The sequence below is a fragment of the Cyprinodon variegatus genome, unplaced genomic scaffold (genome assembly GCF_000732505.1).
Source record: "Cyprinodon variegatus isolate N-32 unplaced genomic scaffold, C_variegatus-1.0 Scaffold885, whole genome shotgun sequence".
Lineage (NCBI taxonomy): Eukaryota > Metazoa > Chordata > Actinopteri > Cyprinodontiformes > Cyprinodontidae > Cyprinodon > Cyprinodon variegatus.
In genome coordinates this window covers 160,909-181,761 of record NW_015151338.1, presented here as the reverse complement: position 1 = coordinate 181,761, position 20,853 = coordinate 160,909, and the positions used below count along the sequence as shown (strand labels likewise).

The following is a 20,853-nucleotide window of genomic DNA, read 5'->3' as shown; positions in this document are numbered from 1 at the left end:
CACATTTTGCCATATGATTTCAACACTGTGATAACTCGATGACAGCGACTCTTAATTTGGGAACTTCTGGTTGTTGGTAAAGATGTTAAGTTGGGGTACCCACCAAGAATTTCCAGCTTAATCTCTAATGTTTCCTGTCCAGCACTGTTTTTTGCCACACACTGGTAGGTGCCCTGGTCAGCAAGGCCGACAGATGGGATCCTTAGAGGTGTGGAGTTCTTTTTGCCAACAGGCTGTCCGTTGTGGAACCAGCTGATCTCAGGCCTCGGCTCTCCTTGGACCACACAAGGCAGAGTCACTGTTTGGCCGAGCATGGCTTTTAGGATGGATGGTGCTGGCTGGATTCTGGGTTTGGCTGAGAACACAAAGATATATAGTTAGTAAACTAGAAAAACTCCCTTATTTAAAAATGCATAGATCACATTAAAACAAAAACATTGACAGAGAAGGTCTGAGGTTCAGAAGAGGTTGAATTTAAAAATGAATCTCCATCCAGTTACCTTGAACATGTAAATTGTAGCTTAGGGACACATTCCCTGCTGGGTTATCTGCAGTGCAGGTATATAGTTTACTATCCATCAGCCGCACATCAGTGATCCTCAGAGAGCCTGAAGGCAAAACAGTGAATCTGGGGGACAAATGCAAAGAGGAGATATCATGGGGATTTTATAGAAATAAAAAGCAAGTCATCATTCTGAGGGTTTTTTGAAAATTTCACTTGATTGGACAATGATGACATATGACATATTTTTGATTTAATATGTGTGATATAAACACAATGAATTTTCTATTGCATTTGAAAAACAATAAAATATATTTCATAGTTTTTAAAAGCTCTCTAGTCCAGATATCATTGTATTGATTACCCCATGCACAGATCTGGTTTACTGGTTAGCTCAGGGGTTTGCAACCTTAAAAGTCTACAGAGCCCCTCTGTCCCTCAGTCCAACCAAATAGAATATGGTTGGGGCTACAAATATTCCATAAGCTTTTGAAAAAATTAGAACTTGCACTTATTTTTCAACATCTTATCATTAAATATGTCTTTTTTAAAGAACTGCAATTTAATTATTTTGAATATTCAAATTAAAGATAAGGAAAACTCCTCCAATAGGAAACCTAATGAATTTTACTGGTATTTCAGGTGCATTGTTTTGTGTATATTTAATATAGTTATTTAATAAAAACCTGCATTATTATTATATCCATATCTTAAAAAATAAGTTTGTTTTTATCAGTTTTTTCATAGCTATTCAGCACTACATTATAAAATCCAAAGAACCACTTCAGGTTGTCTTAAATATAACAAGCCCAACAATTAAATGTCTCTGCAATATGAAAATTTAATTTTTGTATTATTTTATTTATCTTAAAAATCCAATAAATTTTCCAGCCGTGGCTTTATTTCTTGGATTGATCTCGCTTTAGCTCCATCGATTGAGCCATAAATTGCAACCAACCTTTGTTCAGTTTCTTATATTTTTTCTTAACAATGAATATTTGTATGAAAACCATGAATGGAAAAAAAAAAACATCCTAAAGAATTCAGTTTGGCTCTTTTTCCTGTCACTTCTTTGGTGTAGAGCAAAAAGTAATCTGTGACAGCTGACAGATGGGCCTAAGGGAAGTCTGGAGTTTAACCACACCATAGTGCACATTTAAAATTGTGCAGAGCAGTTACACTAAAAAGGTAACGGATGCTTAATCCTGATAACATCTCTCCTCGAAAAGGTCAAAGACTTAAAAGATTAATTCATTGTTTCCAGTTGATAACAAAACTTTGTTTTATTTATCACTGAGAGCTGAAATTATACAGACCTTATAAAAGTCAGAAGTTTGGCCAAATGATGATAAAAATGCAAGGTCCCTCAGGTCGCCGTAATCAATGTTTTGTTTCTCAGAGAGCAACGCTGTTTAGGTTGAAACCTCCATTTGTTCTATGGATGTTTGTCCCAGATAAACATCCATGGAAACATCCATAGAATGTGGCAATCGCTAACACTAAACCGTATGTCAAAAAGATGCTTTGTTACTCAAACAGCAGCAGGAGTTAAACATATGTTAAGCTAAATGTACGGCAGCCATGTTTAATGATTTTGTGATAAGATAAATTATATCAGAAGCCGTGCAGCTGTATAACGCCACAATATTCAGGAAAGTAAACATACTCCTGTAATTTATCTTAGATAACTCTGTCTGCTAAGCAACCGAGTTAAAACAATAACACGTTCAGAAAGTGGAGCACAAAGAGCCCTTTATTTCAGAAGGCTGGATGCTGTTATACTTAGACCCCCCCCCCAAAAAAAAAAAAAAAAACACAGCAAGAGAAGCAGTGACATCTACAATCAGAACCAACTGGGCTGTTAGGTCACTTCCTGCTAAGATCGCTGCACTTACGCTCAGCAGCACTCACACCCAGACAAGTTGAGCTGTCTCTGTCTTTCATTCATCACTCCCCCCCATAGCCTTCAACTACCTGGAAACACAATCTCGGTCTAAAACTTACTGGGTAAAATCAGCCTCATCGTCACTGGTTACAAACTGAAAAAACTGCATTTAAAAAGTATTGACACCCCTTCAACAGTTTTGCATTGCGTAATGATCTTTAATATTAATGTACATGTACATGAATTCAACTTTATAGTACAGACAAAAAACAAGCTTTTTAGCTTTTTATATGTGATGTAGTCTAAAAAGAACGAATATGGTTTATTTTATGGGATGTATTTGACTCCAGCCCCTCTGAGTCAATACTCTGCAGGACCATCTTTCCTGTAAGTAAAAAATGTCGTTTATGGTTTGCTCAACTAGCTTTTCATATCTACAGACTGTTTTTGTTTTTTTCTGAAGTAGTCTAAGATTATATGGAAGGCATCTGTGAACAACTTTACCACTTATCCTAGGTTCCTTTAGATTTTAGAGAAGCACAGATCCATTTTTTTTCCCATTTTGGGCTGTGCGTATGGACAGAAATCTGATCTTAATTTCATAAAACTGCTGAATATACAACCCGGACACTTTGCAATGTGAGCATAAATAATATTGTGATAGAAGAAGGTAACAGATTTGCACAGATAACATTCAAAAGTTCTACTTATTAATCAATAAAATAAATTAGGTGCACATTAGCAGCAAAAATAAATAAATAACATTTTCATGTAAAATCCACTAGATATTTTGAATTATAAAATCAGATATAGAAGCTACCTTACTGTAACTGTATTGCTGTGTATGAAGACTGGATCACACTGCTGGATTGATGTCATTCTTCTGGTATCTTATCCAGCCAATTAGTCAATATCAGAGCTGATATCCAACCTAGATATCAGATCAGTGCATCTCTGGTTCATTTTTAAAAATCAACACCCATTAAACCAAATTCCAATTTTTGTAGCTAAGGGGGAAGGTCAATGTTTGCCTCGGTCTCAGGAGCATCTAAAAGATTTTTTTCTAAGACAGTTATGAGTCTATCTTCTCTCCTCCTCTGACCAAATTTTCCCTGTCCACTTTAAAGTAATGCATCCCTGCAGAATGATGTTTCCGAATATTTAAATAATTTGTTCAGGCCTAAAGTCCATTACAATTGCAAATATTACTGTTTCACTGCAAACATATGTGAAATAATGTGAAATTGTTTCCAAAACCCCATCAATTGTTTTTTAATTACAGAGCTACTAAAATAGAAATGGAACGAAAAGGAAACCCACCCCTGCTCTTTCGCTTTATTCATTTCAACAATCAGCGCTTTCTGGTCATTTCCCCAGAGTCCCAAAGTGTTGCTGCAAAGAACAAATCTTTACACGGCCCACTTGTTTCCACAGGTCCCACACATGCAGACCATGGGATGTGGGGGTTGTTCTCACAGATGTGTTATTCTCATCAGAGAGAACGAGTTAAGAGTCAGCATGTTGTTTTACTGCTGAAACACTCCCGGGAATCCCAGCATCAGGCAGACAGGGCTTCATATTCCTCCTCTCTTCCTGGCATCCCCCACTCCACCCCCACTATTTCCTTCTAATTCAGCTCACACAAGTCTTACAGTAACTGAGTCAGAGCGACTCCCGGCACCACAGCCGCTGTCGTGCTCCCATCTACCCTACCCCAGCCTGCATGTCAGACATACACCATATGCTGTCTGTTTATGAGATCTGGTCTATGATCTACCCGATACGTTGATTGGTCAGCCTGTCTGCACCCGAGGTGGAGAATGAAAACAAGGAACCAGGCCGTGTGGAGCCAGATGTTCTCCCTCAGACTGTGGGTGAGGCCTACACACCACTTCTCAGTAGACTGTCACTGCCTCTGCCTGACTCCACTTTCAGGACATCATCAATTAACATATAAACATCAACAGTTCTCTCCAAAGGCAGTTTTACTTTGTAAAATGTCCTTAAAATACTATTTGGCAGAGCTGCTGGCTAGCTGCTTGGGATTACAAAGTAGATGACCTTTGTCATTTTCCTGTTTAATGTGGCTGAATACAGACTGCCAGAGAAAATTATTTTCTTACCCAGCTGTGACGGGCGGGATGGGATACCCATTTCGGCTCCATGTGACTAATGGAGAAGGACTTCCCTGGGCCTCACAGGGGAGAACCACCTCAGTCCCCACTTCTGCAGCCATCTTTATGACATTGTCATGGCCGCTAACGCCCATTATCTTCGGAAGGGCTTAAAAAAAAGAAGAAACAAGTTATGGCAAAATCATAAGATACTCCAGCCCTCTGATACAGCCACAAAATTATCTGTTTTATTGAGATTGTATACTTAAAAGGAGGTAGCCCATCATTCTTGGAAGAATGTCTAAAAGTGAAGGAGGTAATTGTTCTTAAAAGAGCAAATTGCATCTGAATAAATAAATTCAGCTGTGCTTAGAGGTTTCAAATGTTTGTTGAAGAGCAGAGAGAATGTTTAAACAGCACCATTAAACACAGCAGACAGATCAAGGCAAAAGCTAGGCTTAAAAAAAATACATCATCTCACAGAGAACATCCTACAAAGGTAGTACTGTCCACCTGAACTGACAGACCAGGCTAAGAGGTCTAAGGTCTTATTTTTGGAAGAATCCTTTTTGCACTTTTATTGAAGATCATTTCTTGGACATTATTAATGTGCTAAGCTTGGATGAGAAAAGAAGTAAACTCATTAATCAATATATTTAAAAAAAACAAAAACAAGGCCCTGTCACACCTTGACGATTTAGCCAGTGTATGCTAGACATATGAAAAGTCTGGCAAAAACTGCTGGCATACGATGGATGAGTTATGGTACGTTTTGTATAAGATATGAGCCCTCTTACATACACTTGCACACGTCGACATACGGCAAATACGTTGAGAAATTTTGAGCATACTCCTCCAGACTGCATCCCCATCACAGCGTGAGCGAGAAGGCGACTGTGATGGATCCTCCCTGCGTTCACGCCCACAGCAACAACCAACAAAGTTCCTACCAGACATGACGCTGAATCTGCAGTGGGTGCAATCCTTCTTCTTTTCCTTTTTATTTATTTATTTATTTTTTTTAGCAGGCGGTAAACAGTAGCTTGGTTAATACCGCAATTAAAGACATCTTTTTATGTAGGCTGTGCACCTCCAGGCGCATTACTGCCCTCCTCAAGACACTTGCTTGTGAAATTTCATGGGCATTACGCTACCGTGCATTATGCATAAGTTGGACATAGGCTCTGGACTTGTTATTAATACTCTATACGCCAAAAAAAAAAAAAAAAATACAAATATATGCCAGCGTTATAGGAGATTCTGGGAGGTCAGGCATCCTCAGTGGTGGCAGCATCATGCTGTGGGAATACATTTTTCAGCAATGAAAGGGAAGCTGGTCTGAGCTGATGGGGAGATGAATTAAGCTAAATAGAAAAATCAGTTATAGATCAGAAGAAAAACCATTTTGACATACTGTAGCAGAAGATTTTAGACTGTGATGGAGGTTTAACCTTCGTAACTATAAGGGTTAAAACTGAAACATGTCATGTTTTAAAATGGCCCACTCGACTAAAGAGACACATCTAAAATTAGAGCCGAAGGTGTTTTAACAAAGTATTGTTTTACAGGAGGCTAATAGAGATATTATTTATTTACCAAATGTTGTTTTTAACATAAAATCTGAATAAAAACATTGAGTTTGTGGTTGTAATGTGACAAAATGCAAAAAGGATCAGTGGTGTGAAGGCTTATAAGACAATTTGAATTTGTTGTCATGGTATATTTCTTACTATTAACACTGAGCTGGACCTCCCGGCTTGCATAGCCCACAGGACTGCTGGCAGTGCAAATGTAGGTGCCTGCATCCTCTGCAGTGGGGTGGGGGATGTGGAGATATCCATCAGAACCGGGCTGAAAAGAGGAGCCATCCCTTGGAAGAGGCTGTCTTCCCTGGAAGAAAGGCAGGCAGGCGTAACACCCAGACAAATTTCACAGTAAAAGTTAGATGCACACCAGCACAGAGACGCTCCCATCTCAGCCTTTGATGTCAAACGTAATTACAGACCAGCAGTTGAAATGCTCTCTATTTGAAATATACACAGAGAGGTAAGCAGCCAGCTGGGAAAGTACTTGCTTTGAACATAAAAAAAAAAAAAAAATACTTTCACAGACTTGCTTTTACCTGCCCGGAAAAAAAAAAAGATTAATGTAAGCATTGACTCTGAAAACAAAAGGTAGATTTGGTTAAGTATGTGAAAACAGTAGATTGTTGACCTTGCCTGAGTGGTTAAGAGTAGTTTAACGCGAGCTAACATGACTCTTCTTTAGTCTTCATCATTTCCCTGCTCCTCCCTACTTTAGTCGCTACATTCAAGGCTTAGATTTAAACGCGTGACTATGTGCGCCAATGTTTTCTTGCAGAGAAGTAATTTCACTGATTTATCAAACTAATTACTGACAAAGCAAACAGAGGAGTTGGACGTTACGTTCCTTTAATTTGCAAGAAAAATGTGACAAAGTTCATGTTTTGCATCCTGAAGAAAGAAAGAAAAAAACTCCCGTTTCTGCCTGGATGGATAAAAACCTTCTGTGCTTTCTGCGCATGATGAGAGAAGGCTACACGTGAGGTTTTAAATTTCTAAGGTACTTTAAAATCCAGAGTTATTTTCCCCAGCCGAATACCAACAGGGTAGAGTTGCCATGGTTACATCGTCCCTTTTCATACAATCAGGGCTTGATTGCTGCACAAACTATTGTTGTTGGTTTTATGAGTGTTCTAACAGACAAAAGAAAACACACAAAAAAAGGAAAGGGCAAAAAATATAAGACTTATGTTAATGTAATCACAATAAATCACGGTAATTAAAGAGATATTTTTCAATATAATGGCCCTTGAACATATTGTTATGCCTATGAGCCCTAGTATTACAAGTTTTCTGTATATTAAGGATTTTTCAAACCAGATAGTTTACATTTTAGAAGAATATTAAATCAGTTATTAATATTAAAGGATAATAAAAGCTTGTATAGTGATGATACTTTCATGAATAATTACTGTTAGTCAATGATACATGCATTAATTTAAGAGATGCATCAGTATCTAATAAGTTAGTGAAGCTAATGTGGGCAGTGTGGGTTTTATGACCTACCTTGGACCAGACAATAACTGGTTTGGGAACTCCGCTTGCCTCACATGACAGCGTTATGGCTACTCCCTCACTGGCAATGTACTGGTATGGGCCAGCTCTGATCTCTGGGGGCACTGTGGAGGAAGTAGGTTGTAAAATTCAGCCCTCTGACCATGCAAGACATGTGTATACCTCCACCTCTTTACATAGCGTGTCGGTTTTGAGGTATGCCTTAATGATAAGCTGGTAAAGTATTAACCACATGCCCTCTCCATTAATACATGGCTACAAGCAAAATCTCCCAGTCATCAAAGAACGTAGTAAATGAATCCCCTCTCTGTGATTAGAGCAGGTGGTTGAATCGTCAACATATTTTTGTGTTCATCACTGACTCAGCATATTATCGGACCTGATGGTGTCTGGCAATGAGAAACTGTAAACATGCAAATAAGCAAATCAGCTGTGCTGCACAAAATGAGTCTCACCAACGTCCCTAGAATAGTAACATAGAGGAGGAGGATTTTATCCATTTGTAATATCAGGAGGTGTGACCAAGATAAAGAAGCAGGTGAGGTGTGAGCTAGACTGTGATTATTCTGCAGGCAGAATAAGATCTGATGAAACTTATAATCTTTTAAAATCAAGTGCATAATAATTGAAGCATGAGTTTTTGAGACTTTTGCATCAGCGCGATATTTTTATTCCTGTAAAAAACCCGACTTACACAAACAGGCAGATGCTGTTGTGCAAAGTAAATCTATAAAATATTATACAGAAATGTCTAATGCATCACAAATAATGCAAATAATTTCTTTTTTTTTTCATTTAAATTATACAAAATATATTTTTCATTTGTTTTTGACGGGAAGTTCTGTTTGAAAAAAAAAATAGCATTTTCTGAAAAAAGGAGCAGGCCAATAGAAATTACAGGCTCCAGGATAGCTGCTGAAACATCTTTAAAAAAAAAAAAAAAGTCTCTTTGCCTTTAAATTTAAGACTGTAGTGTGGTTGCCATGGCTACAAAACAGGCTTAACTTGGGCTAACTCAACTGACTGGTTGTAACTCTAAAACAAACATGACCACAATTTACACCTGAGATAGTTAAAGATATCCAAGTTTTAAAGAGTTATGATTTCTGCACTTATTATTTCATTCTGTCTCTATGTATTAAAGTTTTACATGAGATACTTAGATCAGCTTTATAAAGAACTATAATACACAATACATTTACTAATATATACTAATACACATTTTAGCTTTTTGTGGTTATAAAATATACCTATAGTTATGGTGTGGAACCTAAAGGAGCACAATCAGTCACTGTTATTTAGTAAACAATGTGTTTTTTACAGCAGTGCTTATGTTTCAATAAATAAAAAACATGAGCTAATTTAATATATAGGTCATATCTATATATTTTAGTTTAGATTATATTAACAAACATAAAATAACCACGGCTCTCCCTCAGACTGTGTATTCTCACACATTCTGAAAGAAGCTAACATACAGGAGAACGGTGGCAGATGTGTGGGGGTGGTTTCTGCTCCTTCACAGCATCTTGCACTGACTTCAATTCTGCAGATTTTTTTCACACTTCCTGAGTTATAAATTATCTTAAATAATTGATTTTCATTTCAATTCAGTTTCATGGTAAAACCGTGGGGACATGAGCGTCAGTTACAGCTATAGAACATTGTCATCCTTACTAGAGCTCTGTTTTCCTCTTATTTGCTATAATCAAAGAAACATCTGTGAAACCAACCTAAAGGTTTGTATAGAAAAAACTTTTCACGAAGGTTGACTTTATACATGTTATCATATGTATGTGTGAGAACAATAACTGAATCAATGCTTATAGCATGATGACTGAAGCCTTTTCCTTCTTCTGGCACAAAACTTGTGAAATGTGATCGCTGCATTTTATGTAAAATCCAATTTAGATACATATGGCTACAAAGTTACACCCAGGTCACCAACTAATAACCGGATATAACATCTGTATTAGTCTGATTTCACTGTTTATTATCACATTCTGAAGTTTGATGCTTCTGTGGATAAATAATTGAGTCATTATTAACTAGCAGCACAGCTCCTGCAGGATACATTGAACAAAGGTACTTTTTGGTCCTGTAAATAGTTTACATTTTTATGTAAAATTTGCTGCAATTAACATGTAAGTACCTTTACTTCAAAATGACACCTCTTATTTTCTGTGTTAGAATCAATTTATAAATCTGTATCCATCAAAAGGCAAGTGAATTTCATGAATATTTCCAAGTATTAATAAAAATGTTTAAATAACTTCCCAACTTAACTGATGTAAATAATATTTACTTGGAAATTTAGAGTAAACTAAGAGCTTTTTCCCTTTCCTGAACATATTTAGGTCAGTAATAGAAAATGTGATTTACTTGTCTTACAGCAAGAAGGTTTAGGGAGCATGTTCTCTCCATGCATGCATGGGTTCTCTCTGGGTACTCCAGCTTCCTCTCGCAAAAATGACTGTTAGGTTAATTGGCTTTTCTAGATTATCTTTACTTATGCATGGTTGTATGTCTCTGTGCCTCTCTATGTAAAATTTACTAGCAAAACAAAAGTACATTTTTTGATAAGATACATTTGGCAGTAAAATTTATTAGATTTTTTTTGTTAAATCAACTCTTCCTAGTACCGTATGTAAAATCAACTTAGATTTTATTGAGTAAATTTACAAGGAATTTCTATGTGGAAAAAGTTACCTGGCTTTTACTAAGTAAACGATACTCCAAATTTTCTTCAGTGTAAAGACTCTCTGAGAATTGCAAGAAAATGATTTTGTTCAAGGTTCTATGGTACAAAAACACTCCTATATGGAGTGCATACTTCCCATGCCTACTACTAATTCATTAGTTTCCTACCTTGGACCTCCAAGCTGACTGTAATATTTACAGTGCCTGCTACATTCATAGCAGTGCAAACATATGTCCCACTGTCTTCTGGTAGAGTTCTCTCTATGTACAAACTGCCATCACTCCTTATGAACACTCTTCCATTCACTTGGACCTGTTGATGCAGGGAAACGGGCGAAACAACGAAACTCTTAAAAACATAAAGAGAATAATTGTGGTAAAAAAGATCAACTGCAGTCAGGCATACAGGTCTCCCATTCTTGGACCAGCGTCTTTCTGGAAGAGGCGTTCCATCCAGCAACATGCAAGGGATGCTGAGGGACTGACCAGCCCCCGTGGTGATGACTGGGGGAGCTTGGCCTAAGACTGGAGGCTCTGAAAGGAGAGTTGTAAAAAAATAATGAAAACCCCAGAAAAATGTGAAATTGGGTATTTTAGATTGGTATTATTGCTACTGGAACCCTACCTAGTCCAGTGACGCTAACTCTGGCCTCAGCTTGAATGCTTCCAAACTGGTTTTTGGCTTCACAAACGTATACAGCTTCATCGTGCAGCCAGACACCTACAGTAAGAAACATACATCCTTAGAAACAGATGACCTGTGGCAAAGGTACATTTCAACACTCACTCTGAGAAAAATCTTTATATTCAACATCAAGCCTCCTTTAATGGCTCTTAAGACCTCTCCTCAATAACCAGTGTTATTATTGGTTTGACGGCCCTGTAATTACTGGCTTAAAAATAGAAAAAAAAGGGATTAATGGGCTTAGCTCAGCTGCCAGCCAGCTGACACATACCCTCCTTGGTGAATTCCCTGGACATTACATGTGGTAAAATTGACCTATAATTAAATGCTTGTATTAAGCTTGCCGGCTAATGGTTATAGCAGGTAATGAAAAACAGCATAAGTGATTTTAAAAGTCAGGTCAAAAAGCATGAAAGTAAAATGAAGAGGTGGATTTGTGCATTACGAAAGGTATGGCTTTTTGTAAACAGAACAGGTGGTAATCAGAGCCATACGACAGATAGAATGAAGCAAATCAGTCAGGAGCTCAAAGGAAAACAGACAAAAACAGTCCATAAAAAAATAACCGTTCTTTCATATTATGTTTCTGGAAACAAAGGATTATCTTAGCCAAGAATGGAAAACCAGGTTAAAAGGTCAAAGTAAACAGTGGATGCCGAATATTAATAAATTCGCTATTTTCTTAGACAGAGCCATCTATTAAGGTGATTTATCATACCCTCTCTGAAATAGAAAGTATTTATGAATCAGTGCTTTAAAGTTCATGTCTGCTTCTGTCTCCTCGAACCCCAGCTCGCCTCAGATGAAGCCCGCTCACACTGAGCCTGGTTCTTGTTGAGGTTTCTTCCTGTTTTTTTTCTCTATGGTTACCACATGCATGCTCTGTGTGAGGGATTGCTGTAGAGTCAACAACACAATGCAGACCAGTGTGTATCAACGCTACATGCTCATCTAGGACGGGCAAATCCTGAAGGTCAATGACTTTATGCAATCTGATTGTTTACCTGAGATAGAAAAACTTTTAACTAATTTCTCTGGTGATTTGATTGAACTGTCTCTATAACATGCATTGAGATGCCATGTGTTGTAAATTGTTGATTTATCTAACTAATATATTAAGACACATATTTTTATTTTTATTTTGTTTGGTTGACGAGATAAAAAATTGTAGGCGTTTTAGGTCTTTGTTTCTTTTTTTATAAATACAGAATCAGACAGTCCTTTGCAACTACTCTCTGTAAATGCTTAAGCTCAAATAAAATATTAATGTGTTCTAAAATGTGTTATGGCCCAGAAAGTGATGCTTTGGTTCTGTAAGCTTCTGATAATTAATAACGTAGGAAAAGCAAATATGAGGAAGCTTTCAAGTCTAAAAGCAAAATCCCAACTGGAGCAGTTACAGTAGTAGCCATTCAAAATTTCCCCACTTTGCTGGATGGGCCCTTGGCTGGTCCCCTACAATTCCTTTTTAAACATTGATCTTTGTATCAAAATATTCCTTCCGTTATGATTTGTGGACATCAAGATCTAAAGAGAAGCGTCATCTCCTGGTCAGACCCTGGAATTCAGTGAAAGGGTGGAGTCAGAGTAAAAAAATATTCAAGTCCATGAGAAGGCCAGTGGCTGGAATTTGGATGGAATTCTGCTGCCATTCGGCTGGTTTTGACTGGGAAGGGCCATTTTGAACGGCCGCTACTGTAGCGCATCATATTTTGTAAATGTTGGTTGGAGGACCAACATTTACAAAAACGCAACACCTCAAGAAATGTATTCAGGAAACTTGGAAGCCAATAGGTCCTTTAAATGATATGATAAATTTGTAACCAAGTGTAGAACAATTAAATTTTTTGGAGGAGTGACCAATACATTGACTGTGCCTTAGAAGATTTGATGGGTAAAGCTTAAAAGGTTTATGTCAGCAAGTGGACCTACAGATGACTCAGCTACACCAGTTCAGTCAGGAGAAATGTTGGGAACCTAGTGGAAGGAAACCCACAATCTAGTATTGCAGTTTGAAAGGCATTGCTAATACTGAAGGATGCTTAGGAGCCACCATTGTAATGTTCTATAGTGTACATTTTCAATCCATCCTCATTTAAAAAACAAAGTCATGCCAGTCATTGTGGGTAAATAGAATAGAATTCAACTTTATCATCATTCCACTGTCACAAGTACAGAGCAACGAAATGAATTCTCTGCATTTAACCCATCCCCTTGGGGAGCAGTGGGCTGCCATTGTGCGGCGCCCGGGGAGCAGTGTGAGGTTAAGGGTCTCAGGGACCCAGAGTGGCAGTCTGTGGGAGTGGGGGATTGAACTCACAACCTCAGGATTCAAAGCCCTATGCCCTAACCACTAGGCCGTCACTAGTATTATTAGACTTTTCTGAGCCACAGCTCACTCACTCTGAATTAAAAGATGGCCGCTCTCCATCTGCATTGTTCTGCTGCCCCCGCCTGCCCTCGCAAGAATCTGTCTGCCGTCCTTCCTGCGCCAGCTGACTGTCGGCTGTGGGGAACCTCGGGCGACGCAGGGGAGGGTGATGTTCTCCCCCACATTAGCGCTCATGTCGGTCGGGGCCTCAGAAAACAATGGGCCCGCTGTGTAAAAATGACTTCGTCTTTATTTGGGTTTGAGAGTAACACAATCTTTATGAAAAACAGTAAACTGTGGTCTTACCTCCAACCTCCAGTCTAACAGTGCCAGTGGAGGTTCCAGCAGAGCTGCTGGCCACACAGTTATACTGACCAGCATCGACTTCCTGCACCCCGCGAATCTGCAAGGTCCCGCGGTTTACATCCTGCTCTACAAAAGGAGCAGAGCCCACCTCGAGCTCACCTGTGACAACCAGTGAAAAAGCTGCTTTTAACAAACAAAAACATCTTTAAACTTGCAAAGAATGCACTGTAGTCTGTAACTTGCCTTTGAACCAGCGGATGAGGGGAGGGGGAATGCCTGTGGCTTGGCATTCCAAAGTGGCATCACCACCAACAGATGCTAACACAACCTGCTGTCTAACTGCTATTCTGGGCACCTCTGATGGAAAAAGAAAAACCAAGATATTATGACTTTAGCTTAATAGAAATGTTAGAAACAGTTAAAGGATTACAGCACCTTTTCTTTTGATAGAGCAACAGAAAGTAGTGCAGAATTGAGAGATAGAGGAAAATTTTAAAAAAAAAAACTAAATAATTTTGGCTGCATTTGTATAATTTATGGATGCTAACTGTGAAAATAAAGCCATTTAAAGTCTACCTAAAATTTTGCTAAAAGGCATTTTGGGGACATGTAGAAGAAGCGGCCTGGAGCCAAAAACAGCCTATTTGATGAAAACTAACCCTGCACATCATAATGAATTAAAGCACCTTTCAGCAAAGATCTTAAGAGCAAATGTCTGTTTTGACAGATCAGCGTTGTTAAAAGTGACATACAGACTCAGCGGCATTATAACACCATGGCTGCCTTAGAGGGAGGCTGCCATATTATATCAGCGTTGAGTTTTTTTCTTATCAAGGATAGACTGACAGCTCTAACTGACACTACTGATCTGCAATTATCAAGACTGATGGAAGGAAATGTGGCAGTGTGAGGCAGAGCAGGGCTTTTTATGGCATAGTACACCTGTAAAGATTACCTGCATACGTTAGTGACGCCGTCTGAGAGGCACTCCCAGCCTCATTGGTCGCCCGACAGATGTAGTCCCCAGCGTCCTCTGGAACTGCTCCACGAATAGTCAAAAGTCCATCCTTATTTACTCTAAACCTGCATTATAGAAATCACAAAAAAAATTTTTGTCTGGCATAAAATTTAATTGTTTCAAAAAAACCTCAGCACAATGTTTAGCTGACTGCACAGCGCCTTGTAAAGGTATTAATGGCGCTGAACTTTTCCCATTTTGTTATGTTAGGATGGAACAAACATGAGTAGCAAATTATTTAAAAGCAAAATGATACAAAATCAGCTGCAAGTCTTAAGGTGTAAAATAGCTTTAGATTAGTGTGACTGGATGTTTTTTGCCCATTGATCAAAAAGTGTGATCTCATCTGATTGGTGCACAATCTTAAAGGTATAGGGAAGGACTTTTTCAAATTTTCTCCACTTAGAAAAAAAATGCACATGCACAACCCTGTGCCTGCTCTTAAAAGGGAATGCCTATCAAACATGTGCAATAGCATGCATGAGCCCACTTCACCTTGTTTTACTAGCAGTGATGTGAATTGGATTTCTCCAAAAAGTGTGCTAAACTTTACCTGTCGAGTAGAAACTTTGCAACTAAGGCATCAGTGGGAAGCCCAACCTGTACTTTCAGTCTACACATTGCATGAAAGAATCTCCCAAAAACATTCTGATTTAGTTTGTCTCTTCTGAAGCCGTTCTCTTCTTCTCATACAATTCATAGACACTTTTTCATTTATGACCCTCGGCCATTTTTAAAAAAGAACCGCAACGAGAAAGGTAAGCTTTAATCACTGACAGAAACAGCTTTTTTATTGTCATTACACTGTCACAAGTACAGAGCACTGAAATGAACTCTGTATTTAACACATCCCCTTGGGGAGCAGTGGGCTGCCATCGTGAGGCGCCCAGGGAGCAGTGTGGGGTAAAGGGTATTGCTAAGGGACCCAGAGTTGCAGTCTGTGGGAGTGGGGCTCGAACACAGAACCTCAGGATTCCAAGCTCTGTGCCCTAACCACTAGGAAACCACTCCCCTCCCTACTCCTCTTTAGTGTAGAGGAAACACATAGCTCACCCCAAAAACACACCTGAAAGTGCCAGAATGATTAACAGTTAGGAAGATCCCTTATTTTGATGATCCATTCGGAAAAAGAACATCCTCCCCTATAACTTTAACTGATAATGTGTCTCCAAATTGCTAGTGGTTAACTGTAACCAAACACTTCCTGTTGGCACATTCTCCCAGTTGAGGTGTGGATCTCTGCAGCTTTAGGTGGCTGACCATGTCTTGATAGGTTTACAGCAGCTTAATATGTTTCCCCTTTTTAGATTATAGACGGAATGATTCAATTCTGTTCAGTTTATTTCAATAGCGCCAATTCACAACACATGTCATCTCAAGGCACTTTACAGTTCACCAGATCATACAGTCAAATTGATACAAAGGTTTCCATCTAAGGAAAACTAGTTGATTGCATCGACTCTTTGATTCGAAGGCAGTCCCTCACACCAAGCATGCTTGTAGTGACAGTGGAGAGGAAAAACTCCCTTTTAACAGGAAGAAACCTCCAGCAGAACCAGGCTGAGTGTGAGCGGCCATCTGCTGAGGCTGACTGGGGTTCAAGGAGACAGAAGCAGACATAGAAAATGCTTAGGATATCTTTATACTTCACTCTTTTCTACCTGACCTTTGCTCCTTTTCTTACACTGTTTATGGGGAAGGTGTAATTTCACTATGTTAGCTATAATTTTACTTATTTTACTATTCTGTATTATATTTTATTTTGCTCTATTGTACACTGTAAGAAAATACAGACATTCTGATTCTTATTCCTTAAGACTGATTTATACTCAGAAACCAGGTTGTCAGCCATGCTGCTCCACTTGAGAAAGTAAAATCTTTTTGGCATCAAGACAATTATTCTTATTACCACATTGCCAGACAGGACACTGTTAAAAATAAAAAATAAATTCACTGCATGTGTGTTGCAGTGAATGCAAATGTCCCTCCGCCCCTGCCGCAGACACTCTGCTGCACCTCTCCCAAATTGTAGGCGACAGCAGACAGTGCTGCAGACAGGAGGCCTCTGATTGGTCAAATCTACATCCGCTCGACTCTATAAGTATTTCTTGTTTTGTACCTTAACACTTGTTTTGTTTGTATGACCAACAATGCGGAAAACAACTCGTCAAATTGGACCAGCTAGAAGAGCGAGTTGCGCGAGAACGCAAGAGCACCCATCTTTTCCGCCTTCAATGTCCCTCCGTTGTCGGACTAACTTTCCCCCACTTCTTCACCGCCTCGGCCGTATCTAGATCCACAGCTAGTTCGTGATTGTCCCTTTTGCGTTGTGCCGTGGAATAACATAGCGCAGACCACGCTTCAAAAAAGGGCATAAATCAAAAATATCTGAGACAAGCTCACTGCGACACACTGCTGCGGGGGGATAACCAGCCCTTAAGTCTTCATGTTACTAGTTGTTCACTAAAAAACTTCTGAGGTTTTCACAGAGGAGCAGCATTCATACTCTATTTGGACTCTATTTATCAGAGTAAATGGGTGTTTGAAAACATGTCTGAGCCACCTTTTATAGATTTAGAAAAAGTAGGATTTACTTTTTTGTCACTCTGAAATTATGCACCACTTTGTGTTTGTCAGTTCCATAAATCCAAACGAAATAAACTGATGACTGGGGTTATAAAGTGGCAAAGTGTGAAAAAGCTAAATGAATTAAAACATAATACTTTGGAATGCAACGTAGAGTGGATTATAATGATAGACTCAGTCCTCCACGGTGCCAGAGGTGTTGAAGAGACTGAGCATTCCCTTACCTCGGCTGATTGCTTAGGAACATGTTTCCACGGCTCCAGAAGATCTGAGGGGGGGGGGAGCCGGACGCCGAGCAGACGAAGCGGATCTCATCCCCTCGGGAGAAACTTTGGGTCTGAGGGCGAACTTCTACAGAAGGAGCCTCTGCGATTAAAGTCAAACCCAAGCAAACAAAGCAACAAGGATGAGTCAGTGCATTGTTGAGGCAGCATGATGTCATTTATAACTTCCTATCACCAGATTAGCCGCAGTAAACTTCAGGCGATTAAACATCTGACATCATGACGGCAGAAAAGTTTCACATTTATTTGCCTGTTTTCAATACTAACTGAGAGTATGTCCACAATGAAAAACACATTTATCTATAAACATCACATTTGGCTGATGAGCTATTTCTCTGTGAAGGAAGTAGCTCACTCTGACTGCAAGGTTAAGGGAGTAATGGAAACCAGATGACGGGAGCCTGAGAGGAGCCAAGGGGCCCCAGAGTGTTAAGTGCTTAAGCAGATGATCCGCAGGGTATCTTCCTCTCCTACCTGGGACTAGGAGCCACACTGTGATCCTGCTGTCTCCCTGGGCGTTGGTGGCCACGCACTGATACGCTCCAGCATCCTGAACCTGAACTGTGCTGATCTGCAGCGAGGAGTCACCCAGCAGCATCACCCTCCCCGATCGGGCGCGGATCGCGCGTCCGGCTCGATACCAGGTCAGGTTATGACGCATGTGGCCGTCCACCTCACAGGACAGCACAGCTACGCCTCCCACAGAGGTGCTCACGTTAACAGCAGGCTTCAAAACCGGAGGAGGCTCTGCGTCCATCGAAACGCAAGCAAAACAAAAAAGAAAAAAACAAAACAGGAATTATCAGCAGCGAGCAAACAGAGCAGAAATAGTTTATCTTTCAGAGCAAATATTTGTTCCATTACGCTCAGCATCTGCTTGATGTTTTAGACATAAACAGCAGATTAAAAAAAAAGGCCGGAACTTATTTCAAAGCTTTGCAAAGACAGTGATGCATGCGCACTGAAATCCAGAACTTAAACTCATCTGTGTGTGTCACATACCTTGAACAGTAAGCCGGGTTAAAGCCTGTCCCTGTCCTGCACTGCTCTGCGCCATGCACTCATACGTGCCCTCATCCTCACCGGATGCATGTGCAATCTCCCAAGATGCTACGCCAGAATTCCTAATGTAAAAAAAGCATGTGGTAGGTGGGAATTAGACAACATTTAAATGGCAGAGATGACAGCAAGTCTTTCTTGCCAAGCTAAGTCTCGGGTTTCTAATGATTTACATTAATGTTCTCACGTTGGATGCATGCCGCCTAGACTGCCGAAAACACAGAATTACTGAAGACTGTAAATTTCAGTCATTAATATTTGGCATATTTAGTTTAACAGACAGAAAAAAATACAGTTACTGTATGAACTGGTGTATCATTTACCCTATTTAAATTAAAGGTGGCATGGAAAAAGTATTTTCTTTATTTGAAGGTTTTTTATTGATCATATATTCATATTTTTCTTTTAACTGCAGCATGATGTTCTAGTTTTGTGCTTTTTTGAGCTGACTTAATCTAATCAGAAAGGTTCTGGGTATGTCTTTAAGGAAGAAGGGTAGGTTAGCTTAGCTTTTTACTCTTCCCACCCATGTATGAATGATGTTTGATCACTGAGTTGAGCTGTAAGGAGAAAATACTTTTTTTAACACTTTGCACCAGTGGTGAAGATAGTTTAAAGCCTGTTAATGTTTAATTTAATCAAATAGAAAGCATGTTTTAGCTCTTTGAATTTACATTTTTAATGTCTGTAAATTTCTTTGCTCAAAATATTCAGTCCTTTAGTAGAACATTAAACAGGAATTAGGACAGGGGTTCCCTAACGACAGCATCTGTGATTGGATCCATTAGATTCGAACTGCTGATAAAACATGGTTTGATGAAAAAGGAGATAAGGATGCTGCTAAGAATCAACTCTCAGAACTTGAGTCTGTGCAGTCCTGAGTCTTAATTTTAAGTCTTCTGTTCTTGTTTTCGCTGCTTTAGTGCAGCTCCGTCCTGAGCCACAGGCTCTAGTCTCCGTCCCTGGATAATGCAAATAGTTTTAACCAAAACTCAGTCAGAGTTTATGAATGTAATTCAAAGCAGATTATAGGCAGACAGAAAAAAGTTGAGGCTTAATTTTTCTTTATGATGACATAATCGAATATGTAATCTCTCAAAAGGAGACTTTGTAGACTTGATTCATGACAGATGAGCCAACAAAACGGAAGAGTCAGGCAATAGTAATGCTTTACAGCCGGGCTCACTGGGGGAGAGGAGGGAGAAACTAAATGAGCTCCTTTAAGGCTGAAGGTGAAACACATGAAGGAAACGTATTGAAATCAGTATTGCGCCGATGCTATTTTTTGGACCCGATACTGATACCCAATACCTGGCTGTGCATTATTGGCTGATACTGATACCATACCGATACTATCTGTTTGCAATTGATGTTTGTGTGTATATATGAAGAACTGCATGCTACTTGGATGTATTTTTTTTTTCTTTTTTGATGTAAAATAATTGCCCTCATGGCCTTGTCAGGCTGCTGCCTACCTTTGTGAAGCAGGGAAATACTAATACTAATACAAAGTGAATCCAGTATAACTTTTTATTGCCTACCTGGAATTGGTGACAATAGTTGAATAAACCTTTGGCAATCAAAATGATATTGGTGCCCTATTTTTTGGTACTCGCCGATACCGATACAACCATTTTAGTGCTGGATCGGGGCCCCGCCTAATACTAGTATCGGTGCAACACTAATTGAAATGTAAAGCCTTTTCTGCAGAGAAAGAAAGACTCACTGAAAATGCTTCTCCTCTCCTAGAATCATCCCGTTTCTGGTGAATCTTAGCTTGTAAGGAATGTCACTTTGCACCGAGCAGCCAATGGCAGCAGGCTGCATGTAAAAGCCCCTCACCACATTAGGCATTCTCACCGCTGGGGGATCTACGTGAAGGAGGAACAAAGGTTAAATTTTACAAGAGAGATTGATGAGGTGTTGGAGTGGCTTTGGTGAAACGTTTCTGCAGGAATTGTTGGTTGTAGCCTTGCCTGGAATGATGTTAGTGTAGGAAACACTTGATAACCTCTGGAAGAGGAAGCCCGTCTCATCATTGCCTGTAACCTTGATGAAGAAGCTTTGTGGTGGCGTGCGGAACTCAGGGAGAGTCCAAAGCCCTTGTTGGCCAAGGTCAGTGGGCAGAGGTACAGGGATGGTGCGTAAAGACCGTCCGGAGGCTGACATGAGCTCCACCTGACTCAGATAACCTGGGGGCTTCAGGCCGGTACATTTCAGCATGACATGGGTTGGAAGTCCTGGG

General features: G+C 39.5%; 1 protein-coding gene across 1 annotated transcript in view; it reads right to left on the bottom strand.

Moving 5' to 3' along the window:
- The window catches only part of hmcn2 (hemicentin 2), an 80,937-nt gene that overhangs the window by 48,086 nt on the left and 11,998 nt on the right, over window positions 1-20,853 (bottom strand). The window contains exons 8-24 of the mRNA XM_015397759.1: window positions 20,585-20,848; window positions 20,335-20,479; window positions 18,552-18,673; window positions 18,024-18,296; window positions 17,490-17,631; window positions 14,617-14,744; window positions 13,905-14,018; window positions 13,662-13,820; window positions 13,388-13,582; window positions 10,925-11,020; window positions 10,706-10,833; window positions 10,468-10,612; window positions 7,591-7,703; window positions 6,232-6,391; window positions 4,511-4,670; window positions 501-628; window positions 104-355 (exon numbers count right to left, since the gene is read on the bottom strand). Coding sequence (XP_015253245.1) covers window positions 104-355; window positions 501-628; window positions 4,511-4,670; window positions 6,232-6,391; window positions 7,591-7,703; window positions 10,468-10,612; window positions 10,706-10,833; window positions 10,925-11,020; window positions 13,388-13,582; window positions 13,662-13,820; window positions 13,905-14,018; window positions 14,617-14,744; window positions 17,490-17,631; window positions 18,024-18,296; window positions 18,552-18,673; window positions 20,335-20,479; window positions 20,585-20,848 — 2,724 coding nt within the window. The remainder of the gene's footprint in view (window positions 1-103; window positions 356-500; window positions 629-4,510; window positions 4,671-6,231; window positions 6,392-7,590; window positions 7,704-10,467; window positions 10,613-10,705; window positions 10,834-10,924; window positions 11,021-13,387; window positions 13,583-13,661; window positions 13,821-13,904; window positions 14,019-14,616; window positions 14,745-17,489; window positions 17,632-18,023; window positions 18,297-18,551; window positions 18,674-20,334; window positions 20,480-20,584; window positions 20,849-20,853) is intronic.